At 36.8% G+C, this 18156-nt stretch overlaps 1 protein-coding gene across 1 annotated transcript; it reads left to right on the top strand.

Annotated features, from left to right (window-relative positions):
- Positions 1-697: 697 nt before the first annotated feature.
- Positions 698-17376, top strand: LOC104082958 (nebulette-like; the record flags this gene model as incomplete). Its single annotated transcript, XM_009586251.1, has 6 exons — positions 698-763; positions 878-949; positions 7432-7536; positions 9715-9825; positions 16204-16314; positions 17359-17376. Coding segments are annotated over exons 1-6 (483 nt in total), but the record flags the coding sequence as incomplete, so codon positions are not given.
- Between the last annotated feature and the right edge of the window lie 780 nt (positions 17377-18156).

Raw genomic sequence — 18156 nt, forward strand, 5'->3', positions numbered from 1 at the left:
AATACATAACCATGTATATTTGTAAGTATACAGACATGTTTATATCTATGTATGTACAGGTTTAACCTGCAGCTGACGTGATATGGAAAGCATGTAAGGGATTTTATAAGCTTTGTGGAAAAGGGAGTATTTCCTGAAAAATATACTAACAGTTATATCTGCTGGAAAACAAGAATAGTGTGCTTTTTTAATCAAAAAGCTCTCTTATTGGACCAACAAAATAAAGTTTTGTGATAACTGGTTTTGGAGTTGTTGATGCCTTGAATCTTAGAACTGGGCAGCTTTCCCCATAAACTTAGAGTCAAACTTCCCCTTTTAAGCCTGTTAATTTTACTAAATTACTTATGTTATGAATTAACTGCATCACAGTATTTTAATTAAGTGTGTTCATAGTCATTTTAAAAATAGTTGACTGGGATAGGTCATTTAATTATATTTTATCTGTAAGAAAGCATTAGCTCTGCTGCAGCTGATAGCTAGCAAGGCCATCTGCAATGCCTTTCAGTTCACTCACACTGAATTGTTCAGATAAAGATTGTCAAGTGCTGTCTAAATAAGGAAGGAGCCTTGGTAGAGTTAAGTGCAGGGGAGCACACAAACGAAGCATTGATTCCAGGCATGCTGTAGGGTCTGAGCTGTTTCCTGCAGCGCTGGACCTTGTTAGAGTTTTCATTGTTGTTTTCTGCAAAGTATTAAAATGCGAGTCTCTGTCATTCAGGATTTCAGGGAAGATGAAAATGAGGATGGAGAGGAAGAAGAAAAGGTGAGTTAAACCCCAGTAGCTTTGAAAAGTACTTATTTCCTTCTACTGTGTTACCCTTTTAGAACCTGGAATAATTAAATAAATAAACCTGGAATGATTACCTTTCTCTTATAGGTCTTCCTCAAGCCTGTTATTGAGGACAGAAATATGGAACTGGCCCGAAAATGCAGTGAAATAATAAGTGATGTAAGTGACGGTGACTGTTTGCATCCTTATATTTGCATTTCTCTTTCCAGGGGCTTTATATTTACGATACATATTTTTTCAGATATGTACAAGTGCAACATGTGCCCATCCAAGGCTCAAATATAAAAGCACACAAAATAATAGAAAAGCACAGCCTACTCTGGTACCTTAAATCATCATCAGCAGCAGGAGATGAGCTTTTCAGAGCACTTGGACGGCAGGAAGCACAGGCCCTAGGAAAGACAATGTTCCAAAAAGTGGGTCTCAGCAGAGGGTGTCTCCCATGAGAACACCTTGGCTGATTTCATCAGGAAAATGCAGTATTTTTTCTACTTATAGCCTGATCCTGTGAAGTTTGATTGGTTAAACAGAACTGGGTGCCAGTATACATAGCTGTAAGGAGGGAGGATAAAAATAAAACTGACAAATTTTGAGTGTTATCTATTGCTCTGTGGTGATAGAGGCTCAAAACTGCTTAGCGTATTATTATTGACTTACATTTATAGGAAGAATCCACTGAAATACAAGAATATCTTTAAAAGTTATTTAGGTAGCAAATTCTTGACTTAGTTACTTAGATTTTTAAAGCTGTCAATCAGATATAGACATTATATGAACATCATAGGTTGGATCCAAGACATTTTAAATTGGAGTAGATCCAATTGCTTCAATGTAAAGGTATCAGATTTACCTTGGTGGAAGTTTATTTCTGTGTCCCTCTGGGAAAGTGTGTCTGAAGAGTAACTTTGTCCCTTCATGTGAATGGGAGTTAAGAGTGATATTTCTCCTGTGAGGATGGTGCCTGGCAGCAGAGGATATGTTACTGAGGAGAGAGTGACTTGCTTTAACAAGTGTTCTTCTAAAAAAACCAAAAAATGATGTCTGGCTTTTGTTGTAATCTGATATATAGATTTGGGATGTTATTGTTCAAGGTGAATGAGTTTGTTGATTTTATGAGAATAGAACATACAGATTCTACAATTAAGGTATAAATTATTAGGGGTTACGTATCAAAAAAGAATAAGTAACTCAGAAAAACAGTGTCTGGGATGTGTAGGTGTTACAATGCTGGCTTGAAAGTGTGACTTGACAAGGTCAAAGTTTCCTCTTTGTCCATACACCATCTGGTAATACTTTAATTTTCACAGAAAGAGTGCTGAAAATTGGATAGATCCTTAAGAGAAGCTACCAAGATGGCTCCCTTGTAATCTTGAGCTACTTTAGGAAGTAGTAGAGATTATTAATATTTTTACTGATCGTTATCTACGTGCTTTCTTTGGGAAAAGAATGGCATATGGTACAATAAATGCCTGTCAACTCATGTAAAGACCAAAATGAAAATGGACCTAGAGCATTTATCTGACTCAAAATACATTTATTGCTTCCGTGCAACTTGTTTCTAAACATGGTTGCTGTTCTTAAAGGCAAAAACTCCTTGAAAAATGCTGAAGAAATACTTTCTTTAATTGAAAAGGAGTTATTACTGTGCTGTATACCCATTAGGAGTGGTGTGGGCTGTGGTTGTTAACTGGTACATGGAGTGGCTGTAATTTCTCTGATTTTCTGCAGGAGCTTGGGAGCTAAGTTGAATAACTATGTCAAGCCAGGTTCCTGAAGCCTATAACGGTTCAGAGATTTGGGCTTCTGCTGAAAGCTTGTGATGCATTTAGCCTGCAGGTGTGTTAGATTTTCCTGGAGATATGTAAAGCGTAACGGCAAAGTGTCAATGCTTTCAAAGCAGTAGTAATATGTAATGGTCTAGACCAATTTAATTTCAAAGAAGAGACTCTGTTCAAAAATGGCATCCAGTTTTGGAGCCTTATTCAGTCTCTGCTGAAATCAGTACATGTTTCTTCATTGGCTTGAATGGAACACACATATGTATAGGGGGTGAATTTTGTTTCCCAGAATTCTTCCTGTAATTGGAATTTCTTATGACCAGTGTGCTGTGGGGTAAGATCCTCACCCCACACACTTCATTGTGGAGGCCAATAAACTGCAAGAAGTTTGCATTCTTGCCTTTGATTTTTGACTCATTGACATTCAGAACTTTTTATATATTCTTTATCCTTTTTAGCATGAATCTTTGCACAAACTGCTGTTTGTGTGGATGTATTATTGGTGTACATCTGTACATTTTATGTGTACAATGGTTTTACAGGGCGTGCAGTTTGGCCCTAAGATGACCTTGGGACAGCAGCCTGTGTCCTTGCTGACCACGAGACTGGGTGATTGTCCTTTTCTGCTGGTGGAGCTGTCAGCACAGTTCCTCCATCAGAATGCAGCGTCAGGAGTGCTCATGACTGAGATACTGGGGTTGCATTACACTTGCCCTGCATTCTTTGCAGGCTGACTTTAATTTGGCAATATGGTTTTAAAAAAGTATTGCGATGGCAGTCCTTAGTGCATGTGTAACTGCCAGCCTTGAACTGTATGTAGGGGAAGTTGTGAAGTGTTTATGTGCTCCGGTTCTCGAGAAAATCCCTGTTTTCATTTGAGGTTGGCAGATGTTTGTTCTGTGGCTGTGATACTCCCTGGATTGTTTCTCCCTAAAGCCATTTCATTTACTCTCCCTCCGTTATGCAATTTTATTCCACAGATGTTTTCAAAACTGTCATGTGTGTTTGATTTATATGAACTACCTTCCTTTCCAGGCCTTTTCTCTTCCATATTGAAATTGAGCCTGTCCATTTGCTTGTATTACTTATATTTTGGTGTATTTTCATCTTTTCTGTGTTTTGATTGTGTGGTGTGATGTTGTGAATACTGTTATAAGCAGAGAGGGGAATTATTGTATGAATAAAATGATCATTGACCAAACTATCATAATGCTTTTTGGTATAGAGGTAGACACTCTGCTTCTGAAGATTCTGCTGAATTTTGGTAACATATGGTACCAGTGCTTCTTTTCCCCTATAGCAAAAAGGCGTACTACTTGCCGTTTAACTGTCCTTGTACAGAGTCCAACTTTGCTTTAGCATGTCTCTTTGTTATAAAGCAAGGGCCAAAGAGACCTAGAGTCAAGTGCAGAAACAGAGTGCCTTTCCACTCATACTAATAGGGTTGTGACCACCTAATTCAGGGTGAAGCTGTTCCTCTGGACTCACCATTACTAGTCACAGCCTCTAACTCGGGAGGACTTTGAGGTCCAAATTGCTGGAGACTAGTAAAATACTGTGGGGCAATAATAACCTATGCTTGCCCTGTTCTCATGCTTTTCTCTAGGTTTCTGTGGCCACAGAGAGAGGATTTTGTATTAGATGGATCTGTGGTCTGACACAGCTCTTAGTCTTATGAGAGATTATAAATTAAGAAATGTAGGATTGGAAAGGGAATCCGTAGTGGAAAAAAGTTCCCTTTTGGTCTAGCGTAAGAGGTAGATAGGAAGGTTCAGACCTTTTTGTGGCTTTTCTAAGCTTAAATGAGTCTTTGAGAGATGACAGTTCTATAATGGATCTTGGCATGATGACTGTCAACATGGTTGTATCATCGATGTTAAGATATTAAGAACAGGTTTCTCGAGTACATTCATGTTAAAGTTAGATCAATATGTGCCCCTGAATACAAAGGAAAGGTGGCTGCTTGGATTAAGCTGTTACCATCGGAGCCTGCTTTTCCCCTGTGAAAAAGGCTGATGGAACAGGCCATGGGTGAGATGAATTTTCTTGGCGAGCCATGAAGCTTCAGCCTAAAGGTTGGATGCCCTTGTTCTATAAAGTTGATCTTGCCATATAACATGCATTATGAAAAAAATGCAATTTGAAGCTTACTGTTTTGGTGGTTGTCTAGGAATTTTAATCCACTTCTACTGGATAGCTGTGCTGCTGTAGTAGTTTTAGGATGAGTCAGGGAGGAGAAAGGAATCAGGAGAGAGCTATTAAAAATTGGGCCTTTAGTGAGCTATTGGACTTTAAAAGTGTATCAAAAGAGCAGTGGTGGCTCCAGACCATCATTTGCAAATTTTTCTTACTATTTGTTTTTTTCACAAGGCTTACCAAATCTACTGAACCTAAACAGTGTATTTTGTGGTGAAGGGTAAGTCACTCACAGGCAAAATTTCCAATTCAGTATTTTAGATATTTGAATTTGTAACTCCAAACTTTGAAGAGGAATACCAGCTTCTCTGCCTAGTCCTTCCAGCCATTGGTTATGTTCAGTCATAGCCAACCTCTTAAGCCTCTTGCTTATGTCATTTACAATAAATATGCTTTTTTAGTGCAGATGTCATGACTTCATTATACTTGTCCCATTTCATCTTCCATCTTTCTGATTCTAAGCAGTGCAGACACTTCTGTAGCAGAATGGAGTGTGTTGGATCAGAGTTTGACCACACATTTCATTGTATGTCCTCTCTAAATTGCTCATTTGATTCTGTGTGCATTTTGTGGCCTCTATGGGTTACTATAATAAATGTGAATAATAAAGGATTAAGGAGTGGCATTAGTCCTTTACTGCTTTTGGTTATTTTGAAAGCATGACTTCTACAGCAGAATAGCTTTGATTGTTTCTTCTAGTCATACCGTGTCATTCCCCCCAATTAAGGGATACCTTAGGAAGCTTTAATGTTTGATTTTTGAATGTAATTATTGCTCTATAATTAAAATGGATGTAATTACAGTCAGCTCTCAGATATCTGTGGGTGATTTATCTAAGTTGTGAGCAGCAAGATGCTCCATCTCCTCGACCAGAGTCTCAGCTTTACAGGAGATTCTACTGGGAACACCATCAAACCTAACCAGTAGACAGTGCGCTCTGTCGATTTCCCATATCCCTTCTCAGCTGTATCACTGTGAATGAATGTAATTCTACGAACCCTTTTTTTAAGCTGTTCATGTGCACATACATACACACACTTGCAAGTACATGCATGCATGTGTGCAGGTTGAACAGTATGCCTGCTCATGTTTATCATAAAACTGCCCTTTTTGTGTATTGCTCTCTGGTTACCTAGGAATATGGTGTCACACACAGGTTACATGAACCATTGGATTTGTGGGTCCCTGAGTAAAATGATGACACACAGTAGTTTTACACCCGTTGTTCACCAAACAGTTTTTATTTAGAATACACTGTAATCCACAAAGGCAGACAATATGATTGGGCAATGAGATGTAGATTCCTTCAGCAGTCCAAACGTGGATGACTCAATAGTAACCAAAATTATTTCCTGTGTAAGGATTATATAGTCATCAGTTTGAGATGAATTTGGCATTATCTAATCCATTTTGTGGTGGACAAAAAATTTGCATTAGAAAGTACAGGAGCTGATTCTGTGTAAGCTGCCATCCTTCTCATGAATTTTCCAAGTCCCTGTAGAGGAGCATAGACTAGAACTTGTGATATCCATTAAGGATTCAGAGAAGGAGGAAATTAAGACTGCATATTTCTGTAATGCTCAGATGCAGATCATATTGCTTCTGTCAGTGCTTGTCAGCAAGTCTAGAGTGCATAAATGCAAGCTGCTGTTGAGCAGAATGTGAAAATGAGGTTAGAGAAATCGTAGCAGATAATAACCATGAAAGCTTAATACTAAATAATTCAATTTGCATTGAAAAAAAATTCTATGTACAAAGAAAAAAATGTCACTAAAAACATTTAAGGCTATCCATGTAAAGTGTCTATCTTTAAAACTTATTTAGTCCATCTCATCATAATTCACCATCTTTCTTCATGCAGTTCTTACATAATAAAGGTCCATACACATCCACCATGCCCGTAGATCTTATTCTTCTTGCAGTCTCACTAATACAAACAGTAACTCTGACTTCATCAACAGTCATGTGATTATTCCACCTGCCCGTATTGTTTGCCCCATGGTAAGAAAAAGGTTGGTTGGTTAAGACTTGTGTTTGGTTGTGGTGTCGTCCGTCCCCCCCCCCCCCAAATATGTCATGTGTTTTGCTACAGAAATGGTTTCCTTTGTGCATACAGATGATTTAAAAAATGGCTGAATTTAAAATCTGTTTGCTCTTAAAGAAATTCTGTTATTACTTGCATGTCGTGACTGTTGGGGTGCTTTGTAGGCAATGATTTGGCAGTGGCTTTCTGAATTTATTCATGTAAATCTTGGATTCATAAAGGGGCATTGCTAGGTCTGTGTTAGAAGTTAGTTTAGCAATTTTATCTTTAAAATCAAGGAGGTCAATTACTCGATTCTCCTTTCTTTAGAGATACTAGAACATCTACAACAGTGGTGAAAATGTGCTGTAGATGTAGCGAAAAATCATATCTTTCTCATCTTCATTATTAAAGAGTTCTGTGACTTTTACATAGCGCTGGTACTGTGTGTGAGAACTGGGTGTTTCCCTTTATGGCTTAATTTGATCCAGCCTGACGTATTTGCAAGCCACCCAGCATAGTATCCATAAATAAAATAAAATAATAATAGTAATAATAATAAATAAATAAAATTAGCCATTGTTTATTTTTCTGTGTTTTTTTTTTTTTAAGAAAATTAAACTTCTTTTTTCTCCTCTCTGTAGATACACTATAAAGAAGAGTTTAAGAAATCTAAAGGCAAGTGTATATTTGTACCTGACACCCCACAGCTAAAACATGTGAAAAGTCTTGGTTCTTTTATTTCTGAGGTAAGACCTAAAAAGATTTAAGAATTGTCTTTGCTTCTTATCCTTCCTAAAAACTCTTTCAATTGAATATGGTGGTTTTAGCAGGGGAAGGACGGCTTATTTCAAATAACAATTCTGTTAAAGCTGAAGTGACTTAAAGTGCTGTAATTAGTGTATACTGTATATTTGAGTAATAATAATTTGGAATTATGCAACACTTTTATTTTGGGATGCTGAGATATTTTATTAATGGCTCTGAGGCGGTCCTAGCTATCCCATTTTATGGATGGATAAACTGAGGAATAGGAAAAGGATTTCTTATTACTTATTCTGCAGTGATGAGGTTTGCAAATTATACCTGTGCATAGTTTCCCTGCTGTGGAGAATTCACAGCCTGATACCAAACAGAAGGGGACAAGGAAACTGTTACCATATTATCACCCCTGTCTTCCTTCAGCAAGGGGACTGGGGCAGACATCAGGTCAATGCCATCTGCAGGTCGCCTGAGCACTTTCATGCATATATATGCATACCCATGTCAGAGTTTTTAGGTCTTCGCGTACACACAGTCACACACACACACAACTGTAGTGGCAAAAAAAGAATGGCAGCTTCCAAGATGCCAGAGCAGAGTTTACTGCCAGCTCTTTGTGTCCCAGGTACAAAGTGTCATAGAATTGCATCTCTGATTGTTTTCCACAGGTGAGAACAGCAGCAGAAGTTTTACCTGACAGAGAGCTGCTTTTGTAAGGAACTGCTGGTTCTGAGTGATTTTTCTGTCACTGTGACCCTTGGAAGACTTAAATTTTTGGTGCCTCATTTTTTGTGCTACCTTTATGATTATGATAAAGAACATCCCAATATCCCTGTCTGGAGTTATGTAATTTATATAATTCTATATTCTGTTTCTGATACACATCAGTTTGCTGTGTGGCTACATTCAATATAAATGAATCTCATTAATATTTTTGTTATATTTATCTTCATATTTTCTGAGAAAGAATGGCGTGTCCCAAGGGGCATAAATGTGATGAAATTATACTTTCTAAGAGAGAGACTACTGTAGTCTACAAAAGCACAATATAGAGAGAGTATTTATTGAATCCATCTGTCTGATTCCAAAGAAAAGCTGCTAATTATTAGTCAAAGATTTAGAGATATAAAGATATTTCAAAATTTTAAAACCTGTATGTTTTATGTTATCATACTGTTGAGCATTCTGTCTGCTTATTGCAGCATTACCTGAAGCCAGTGATGTGATGGATGGTTTATCTTGTAAATTACTGACCTCTAGTGTCCCATAACCCGTCTTTGCAAAACTTGAACACTGAAATTCTTAACAGCATGTCTACTGCAGTGAAAGAGAGCCCTCTGTTTTGGGAAACAGCAACAAATGTTACAACAAATTATTGATATATATAATACATATGCGGAACTAGTCTCTAATGAACAGCTGTATATTGCACAGTAAATTAATGACATTAGGCAGTATCGTTTAAGATATCTTTGATATTTATGATTACTTTCACAGCAATACTTGGTTTTATTAATTTATATAATGGTTTTATGAATTTGAAAAACTTAGATCTGAAGCAAAAGCCTCCCAGATTTTGAACTCTTATTCTGGCCTGCCTCATAAAACCCTTTTGTGAGGAATTGCTAGTACTGAACACTGGAGAAAGTACAGGATAAATAAAAAGTAATTTAAAAATGAGTCTGTAATATGAAAAAAGTAGAAATGATGGCAGACATGCTAAGTTCAATGTCCTTTCCAGTTACATTTAATTGCTACTGCTTATTAATCAGTAAAATATTTTTTTGTTGGCCTCTCATTGCTCCCGTTGTGCAAAACTTGGGAAAATGGAAAGAAAAAAGATAAATTTGGTTTTTGGAAATGATTTAAAAAAGGATAGAAAAATAACTGCCTTGCTTACCTTATTTTATACTTTCCCCCAAATTACTGAATTTAATTAGGAGATACTTTGCATTGCTTTGTGAAGCAGACACATCCACCTAAAGTATTTTAAGGCTATTATTTAAAGATCTGTTTTTGTTTGGAAGTTTATGACATCATTAGATTTTTCTGGTTCTAATGGTCTATCCTAGCCGAAACCAGCCATTTTATTTAATAGAAAAAATAGTAGTATGATTACTGTATCTTAATTTTTGCATTATATGCCACCTTTTTCTCCGCTCTAGGTGAAGTATAAAGGAGCTGCTAAGAAAGACCTTTCCAACTCTCTTTATCAGCAGATGCCAGCCACAATTGACAGTGTATTTGCAAAAGAATTAACGCAACTTCAGAGCAAGGTACAATTTTAGAGTCACAAAAATGATTTTTAGATGAATTGTGTGACAGAATACGACCAATTTGAACAATGTATTTGAACGGATACTTGATTGCCTGCTTGATTTATTTGGGTGAGTTTATCATCCAGAGTTTATCACCATAACTTCTTAACTTCAAGAACTACTCACTTTTAAAATGTTGACAATCTTACTTGCTACGTTTATTAAATATAAATTTAAAAACTGCTAGTGCATTCATCAATCCAATGAAATCCATTAGAAATCCATGAATGCAATAAGGAATTACTGAATTCAGTGACATTACACTGTATTTATAGAATAGACGAATCTTATATTTTCAATTTGGATGTTGTATTAGCTCTATAAAATGCTGAAGGGAAAAAAACCCCCAAACTTCAATGACTTTTAAAGGCACTTACTGGTAGCAGTAAACATATTCCTGATGGTCTACATACTGCCACTCATGACACATTTTATAGAATTAAAAATATGAAATCAAGTGTATTGAACATAGTGTAAAACATGCAAACAACCAGTAAAATAGTAAATTACAGTTGCCTCCAGGGGCTTAAAAATATGATACCCTTAATGTAGGCAGGTGACCCTTCATTTCCATTGATCTCAGTGGAATTGTGAGCGTTAAGTATGTGTAATATGAATGAAGTTACAGATTTTCATTGTTACTCATGAGACTTACAGCTGATAGACGGTCATGGCTTTCTGTCCACCAAGGATTTCCACATTTTTCTTGTTTTGCCTTTTTCCTCTCTTGAAGATACTAACTACGTGTAGTTTAATACAGCCAGTCTGTGAAGTGAACACACTCCTAAATCCATATTATTGATTGTGTCTCAATATGCATTCTTCTAATGCAGTGATTTTTTTTTTTTTTCAAACAAAGGAAAATATTCATAACAAAAGAAAGCACTGAAATCTCAGGACAGCTTGTGGAGAAATGTTTTGATGTAAACCAATGTGTTAATCAAGGCTATATTAACCAAATATAATAACATAAAGTATATTTTAGTTTTCATAGTTTGAAATGGAACATATATACACTCAAGTTAAAGCAGCACAGTAGCTGAAATGATATTTATGTGACATTTCATTGCAAAGTGAGTGATTAGAAGAATTACAGTAGAAATAAATTGGGAATTATAATTGTGTAACATTTTAAAACCGTTAGCTTGATTTATAAAACATTAGTTAGTTTGCCACAGATTTACTCCTGGATTCATTCCAAATGAGTACATTCTACATTAGTTTACGCAAATGAGGTTAATTAACATCGGTGATGTGGCAGAAAAGATAAATAACTGAGACTAAAAATGAAACCATTTGATTAATAAAAAAAACCCTTTTAAGGAAAAGACTGTCATTGTCATTTGATATTTTTTGAAGGTTTTCTTCAATCATCCAACAGTCGTAGAGAAACAAATACACATGTAGCAGTATGCGGCAGAGACTTTTCCTGTGAAATTCATACCATCCCCTTAGGAATAGATGCATTATAAATCATAATCTACCATAAAGCTTAAAGATACGCTGACACATTTTCCAACTTGTGGTTACTGTTGCAGTGGACCTGAATTTAATGCTGCTTTGAGAGAGATCCTAGGGGATTTTCTAGTGGAAAATCTTCTCTACAGTATTCAAATCTAATCCATATTGTGCCTATCACTGCGATACCTAAGTAGCTAATACAAGGATTTCAGATTTCAACTGGGTCAGGATTTCTGCTGCATCTATCTAGCTGGGATTGTGAATGTACAGGTCATCACTTCAGCAAAGGGTATGCCATAGGAAGGAGAGAGAACAGCACTGTCGGGCCATTGTGCCAACTCCCCTGCAAAAAGGCTGTTGCAAGCGCAGAACTGCAGTCTGTTTCTCAATTATAGTAAGTTGATTTTAAATAGGTGCTGATTTCCTGAGCGGTGGAAAATAGGAGTATGTTTCCTCCTCCCCATCCACATTAGAACAAATTTACACCTTTGACTCCCTTTTCATGCTTCTTGGATGCAAGGCCGGGCTTGAATGCTTTTGTAGCCAGATGACGCAGGTGCTTTCTCACTCTGTGATGCCATGTTCTTGGCAGGATCCGTAGCCTCATCTGCCAAGCAGGTGTGTTGGGGCTAGGGGATCACGGTGTGGAAGAAAGAGAGCCACTGACTCTCCCTGCTACTGCCTGCTGGCACAGGACTGCTGAGGCTGGTATGCCTCTGCCGGGTGATCTCCTTACACACGTTTGTCCTTGGCAAATGGTCCCTCCCATGATTTGATGTTTGATCCTGAAATGGTGCTTCTGCACTGCTGCCACCCAGCAGGTCTGTTTTCAGCCTACCTAGACCTAGCCCAATTTATTAATTTTGTACACTGTTTCATATTACATTCATGATTTAGGAACTTGGAGGCAACTAGGGACATTTCCTTTTTCTCAGAAGAAATTATTCCCCACCTACGGCTTCCCTTCACTGTCCTCTCCAGAGCAAACAGGCTGCCATAGCACCATCTATCACTTTTGCATGCTCTAACTGATTCGGCAATTGTCATTGACTTCCGCAGAGCCAGGACTTTGTTCTGCAGGGTTCCAGCCATACAATGTCAGCACTGACAGGATCTTGCCATGATGGAGAGTTCAACACCCTGACACCCAACCCTGTGGTTCTCCTCCTGTGGAGGTTTCTCCCTGTATTGGCTGTATTGATTTATGCTCAATTCCTTCTTCAAGATACAGAGGAAAGACTAAACCGGGACCACCTCTGCTGGCTTTTGCATAAAGCCCACATTTGCTCTTTTCTGTTTTATGTAGAACTGGCAGGAAGATGGAAATAAATACCCATAGAGAAGGAAAACCATCTGAAATGTCAACAAAAAATCTGACACTATTTATGGGAAAAAAATGTTTCAGGAGAATGAAAAAGAATTTTCAAAGCCCCACATACTTGGGTGGCTTTTATAAATTTCATTTTTTCCTCTATGCAGAAAATTCGATTGTCGCCTTCTAAATAGCTTTCTTGAGGGTAAGCAACCAGATTTTCCTCCCTCTCTCTATCACAGCTGTCCCCAGGGTAAGCTAGAGAGAGCAGTTTAGAAGTCCCTGTCTCCACCGTGTAACTTCAGCCTCCTTGCCAGCCTACAAAGCTCTCGCCAATTTTCCTGTTCTCTGCAATGAGAAAATAAAGTTGATGAGAGCAGTCTAGGCAGGGAGCACTCATTTTGATTTTCCTGAGAGGAAATGGACATTTTCTGGAAAAATAGCAATTTTCCTGTGGAAAATATTTCTGAAGGAAAATTTCTGATCATTGCTAGCTTTGTGCCAAGTCTTTTTCTTGTCTGAAGACCAGTATACTGAATTCTTCCTTACGCAGAACGTTGTTTTTAATGTGTCACAAACAATGATAAAGGTATTTAAAATTGCTTGAGGGGGAAATAATGTTGGGAAAAAAGTATGCGTTTCATTACTTTTTTTATCACTTTATTTCTGCCATAAGAAGAGATTGCACTGTTTTTCTTCTTATCTTAAAGGGATAATCTAAAGCAAACTGAAGGTAGTTTAATTTTCTCCTTTGCGCAGGGCAATATCTCAAATAGTAACTGTATGTCAATGCTCAACAGTATTTTCTGTTTGTTTTTAAAGATGATGAGCCAAGTGAATCTTAAGCAATATTTTCAACTTCCAGAGAAAGTTTCAGAGTTTTTCTTACTTGTGGACAGAAGCTTCCTTTTACTTTCATATATGTATTTTTTTACTATGGTAAAGTTATATTTGTGGTTTACTGCATCACTTACAATCATATTATACATTTCAGACTGTTTTATGTAATTCTTCATAGTTTTTTATGGTATCAAATCTCATGTTCAAGATTTCCTCTTTTTTATGGTAGCAGGTATTAGTCTCCTGGACTTCTCTAGTTTTGTTTTACACAAGTACATCGGATAATCTAATTCTCTATCTAGAGATTAAAATGGCATTTTCTGTGTTCTGGAACATTTCCTCCTACAAAATCCTACATTGTGGATTTTAAGTTCAGAGCTCAGCTTACTGACTATAAAGGGAAATATAAAAATATAAATTTAATAGTGTTTAAAGTATTCCAAAACAAAGGGTCAGTCAGAGTTAAGTTAAAAGAGCACAAAGCCTTCCTTAATGCAGCTTCCTATTGACACACTGGTGTACAAGAGAGAGAAGAAAAATAAAAGATGAATACTTACAAATTAGTTCAATCTGAAGTTGTACCTACTTAAATAATTGCCTTGTATTTCTGGAGTTAATAAATGGTGCCACTACAGAGTAGAAGTTACATCAGTGACCCATAATACTTGATCACTTTGTAAAGTAGTTTCATACATAGATAAAGAAAACTCAGTTTAGCTAAAACTTGAAAATTAACATGAAATGAGAAATAAATGTGCACATGCTAACATGTAAAATAATGGTTCTAAGAATATTGATGAAATAATAAATTTTTTTTTCATGCTTCCTTGGAACTGATTTACAGATCTGGGAATAGATCTGCACTAAACTGTCCAAAACTAAACTAGACAGCTGTTGAACTCCTCCTAGCCTGTGATTGTTTCGAGGTTACTTAAGTCAGTTAATAAGAATAATGTGAAAAGATAGGAAGAACACAGCTGTCAAATAGCAAGTCAAATATTCCTACATAAAGCTAAAGAAACAGTCGTTTTTTCCCAAGATAGTGGACACTCAATTGTAATTTCTGTTTTCTCATGTTGGGAGTTGATGTGCTTTTGTTTTTTGATGTCTTGGTTACATAGCCCACTCACCAACAGAAAAACATAGATGTTGAACCTGCAAAGTGGCCATGTAATAAAATATCTGTAAATTAGTAGATTTTGGAAGTAACTGTACGGATCTGCATCTCAGAATGGTATGAAGTGGGGAACATCTTAAAAGTGACAATGTGAAGCAGAAGAAGTAGCAAAATAGTTTTTGCGGCATATGTTTATATAGTAATTACATGTTTGCAGGGGATCATTTGTTAGTGATGCTTCAGTCTTATTAAAGATTGTTTGCTTTGCCAGTTGCAGGATGTAATCAGTATAGGGAGGTTATATACATTTTTTTGTTTCAGTTTAAGTTGTGTTTGTTTCCCCAGAGGCCTGACCATGATGGATTTACACTGTCTAAGGAGATGGCACATTTTGAGTTTCCTAATTTGATACTTTCATTCATATAGTAGCACTGCAAAAAACCCCCAGCCTTTTTGTCTTAATCTCTCAGCCTGTTTTGTAATCTGAGATAGTTGGGTCAGATACTAATATATGCCTTGGGCACCCTGATCTGTGACTCAGATGCAATCTTGCTGCCTTAAAAACAAACAGGTACAACATTTTCTCACAGTTCTGGTATCCTGTCCTAAAAGAGTCCGAATCACTGAGTTCCCATCTCGAAACTTTCACAGTATTCTTTTATTGCTGTCGAGGGTTTTAGTTTCAAATCCTTCTCCTCCTGATCAGCTTTCAATCTGATTTAGTATTTGCTGTTTTCCTGGGGATTATTTTAATGCTTGCTCCTGAGAGCTATTTAAAAATGAATTTTCTTGACGCTTGCTGCTTCTTCAGGCATCAAAACCTGGTGAATTTTCTTAATGTAAGCCTAAAAGCTTCTGACAAGGATAAGTGCAAGATCAGCTTTTCAGGCAGTTTTAATATGTGAGTGTGTGTATATGTTAAGTATAACACAGTACAGTGAAAGCTGGATGAATGCCCAACATTGAGCTCAGTTTCTATTATAAAAATAATTTGTTTATAAACTCACAATCCAATTCCATTTTCCTTTACCATGATGACAATTGAATGTAAATATTATTTTTCTTTGTGAACCTAGGGGCTAGTCAAAATGTGTATTGTGCTAGTAATTTCCTAACAGTGGAAGAAATAGATGTTTGGGCTATGAGTATTTCATGTAAACCTGTTTGTTTGTGAGGAATGCACAAAACCTTTTCTTTTTTTTCTGAAAACAGGAAGAAAAAGAAACCCGAGGAAATATTTACTTAGCTGATAGATTCAAGTGTGTTTTGAGTAAAAAAAGCTTTCCCTTATGCTTTTCCTTGGGCTGTCTTCTCATCTTGTTAAGGTTAATTTTCTGTTTCTGTTTCTTTTCTTCTTTTTCTATTTCTTTTTCTTCCTCCTGTCTACTCATACCTCTGCTGCAGTAACAGACTCAGAGAAATCTCTCTGCTGACTATGCCTCATATGTCTCTGCTCTCGTTTCAGGGTTCTGGTTCCATTAAGGAGCTTAATTATTTATTACATTTCTTCCTGAATACAAGCACACTACGATGCTAGGTTTAACCCAGCTCATATTATTATACCTGCTCTGCTGAGGTCACAGAAGTATAATGTTGCTCTTTTCAGGTTCTCTATAAACAAAAACATAATGCTGAGAAAGGAACTTCAGATTATGCACGTATGAAGGAGCCTCCAGATATTAAGCATGCCATGGAAGTCAATAAATACCAGAGTGGTGTAAGTACTCCTCCATCTGAAATTAGTTCACTTGTTTTGGGTAGATACATCTATTATAGCTAACTGAAATGAATTGGGCATGGAATATTTTAATATTTCATTAATTGGTATTTTTTTACATTATTTGCTCTGAAGTAATTTGGGACACGATGTGTGTTTAAAATATGCGATGAGTAATGGTATGTGACTTTTATTCTAAACTGCAGTGGAAAGCGGTTGTTATTTTTTATTAGTAGTAATTGTTATTAAGTGCTATCAGTTTGAAATAAAATTACAAAGACAGGCTCTCTGAATTCATGTGTACCTGCTTGAACTTTAAGAGTGTAAAAAGCTCTTTGTTTACATGAACACCAGCATGGTTTCAGTCAACGTTTGGGTAGTTCTTCAAGGGTTCTGTTTAGAGGAGAGAGTGGGGCTGTTTCTGCACTGCTCTTGCACACTTATGCACATGAATAACTTTGTTCCCATCTCATGAGTATGTATCAAATGAGTTCCAAAGAACAATTTATGACTTATTTTACAGAATCTGAGCCATAGAGTTCAATTTGATGCCTGGCACTAGCTTATGCCATTGACCACAGTATTTGTTCTTGTAGTTTTACTTAAACAATTTACAAGTAAATTAGAGTACTTAGCAATATTTTTAAGGTTGGGGTTGGTTGGTTTTTTTTTTTTTTTTTTTTACAGCTGCTTGTTAACTTCTTGAACTTCTTTAGGCTTTCACAATATAAAAAGCCTAATAATAGTATTTACATTTCTTATTAGTTTCAAGTCTGGTTTGATTTCATGGTTGAGCTAGCTTATACTAGCTCAATGCACCATTGCTAGGGGTGGAAATGCTACCAAGATTAGTGTCTTGAATTATATAAACACAACTTTGAAGAAAAATGTCTTAGCTTTTGTAAAAACTTACTTATGAGAAAAGTAAATTTTAGGAGAAGATTGGCTAAAATAGTGAGATCATTTTAAAGGGTACACAAAACCAGTAAAAGCAGCTGACATGTAGGTACCTTTAAAGTTATGATCCATTTCCATTCTTCTTAGGTAAGCAAGTCAAGTCAGGTAAGTACGTGATTTTATAACTCTCATTTCACAAATAAATGGGATATTTGTTTGCTGCTAACAATATAGAAAATGAAACTTGGGTGTTCATTTTGAATTGACTTAAATTTACCCTATCTTCCCTACTGGCAGTGTAACAAACACTCTTAAGTTATGTAGGCTGAAAGCTAAATGTCAATGTTAGATGTATGTCCATGTGTGCAGAATGTTGACAGCTGGCCGCTGATTAAAAGGCTGCTGGAGAACTTCAGGGAAGCATTATGTTTGAAGAATAACTTTTTCTTCTGCTGGGAAATACCTGCGTTGGAACTCCCAGCAGTAATTTGCAACCTGCCTTGATTACAGAATTCCCTCTTCCTGTCAAACTCTGTCTGTCTCTGCTGTTGGAAGCATCAGGATGTCAGATTGACGAAGGGTAGGAGCTGGGAACATGAACTTCTCTCCCCATAAGCAAGAGGGTTTTTTTTACCTAGCAGTAGGAATGATGGTGGGCTACAAGGGAAGGAAATAATGTTGGGAAGAGAGATGGGAATCCCTCTCAGAGAAGGTGGTGGGACCAGGAGGAATATGAGACGAGTTTTTGAATCAAATGCATCATGGTCTGAGGATTAGTATGCTAGTGCTAAACTCATTCCCCTTCTACAGCTGTACATCACCTGCTAACAGAATTAAGGAGAGCAGGGTACAGATGTGAGAGTAAATGAAATTCAGTTGTTTCATCTTTTTTCACCCTTAAAGCAAGGAAAAAAAAGGAAATGAAGGCAAACATAGGAGGGAAGG

This window comes from Fulmarus glacialis, unplaced genomic scaffold (genome assembly GCF_000690835.1).
Source record: "Fulmarus glacialis isolate BGI_N327 unplaced genomic scaffold, ASM69083v1 scaffold47449, whole genome shotgun sequence".
Taxonomy (NCBI): domain Eukaryota; kingdom Metazoa; phylum Chordata; class Aves; order Procellariiformes; family Procellariidae; genus Fulmarus; species Fulmarus glacialis.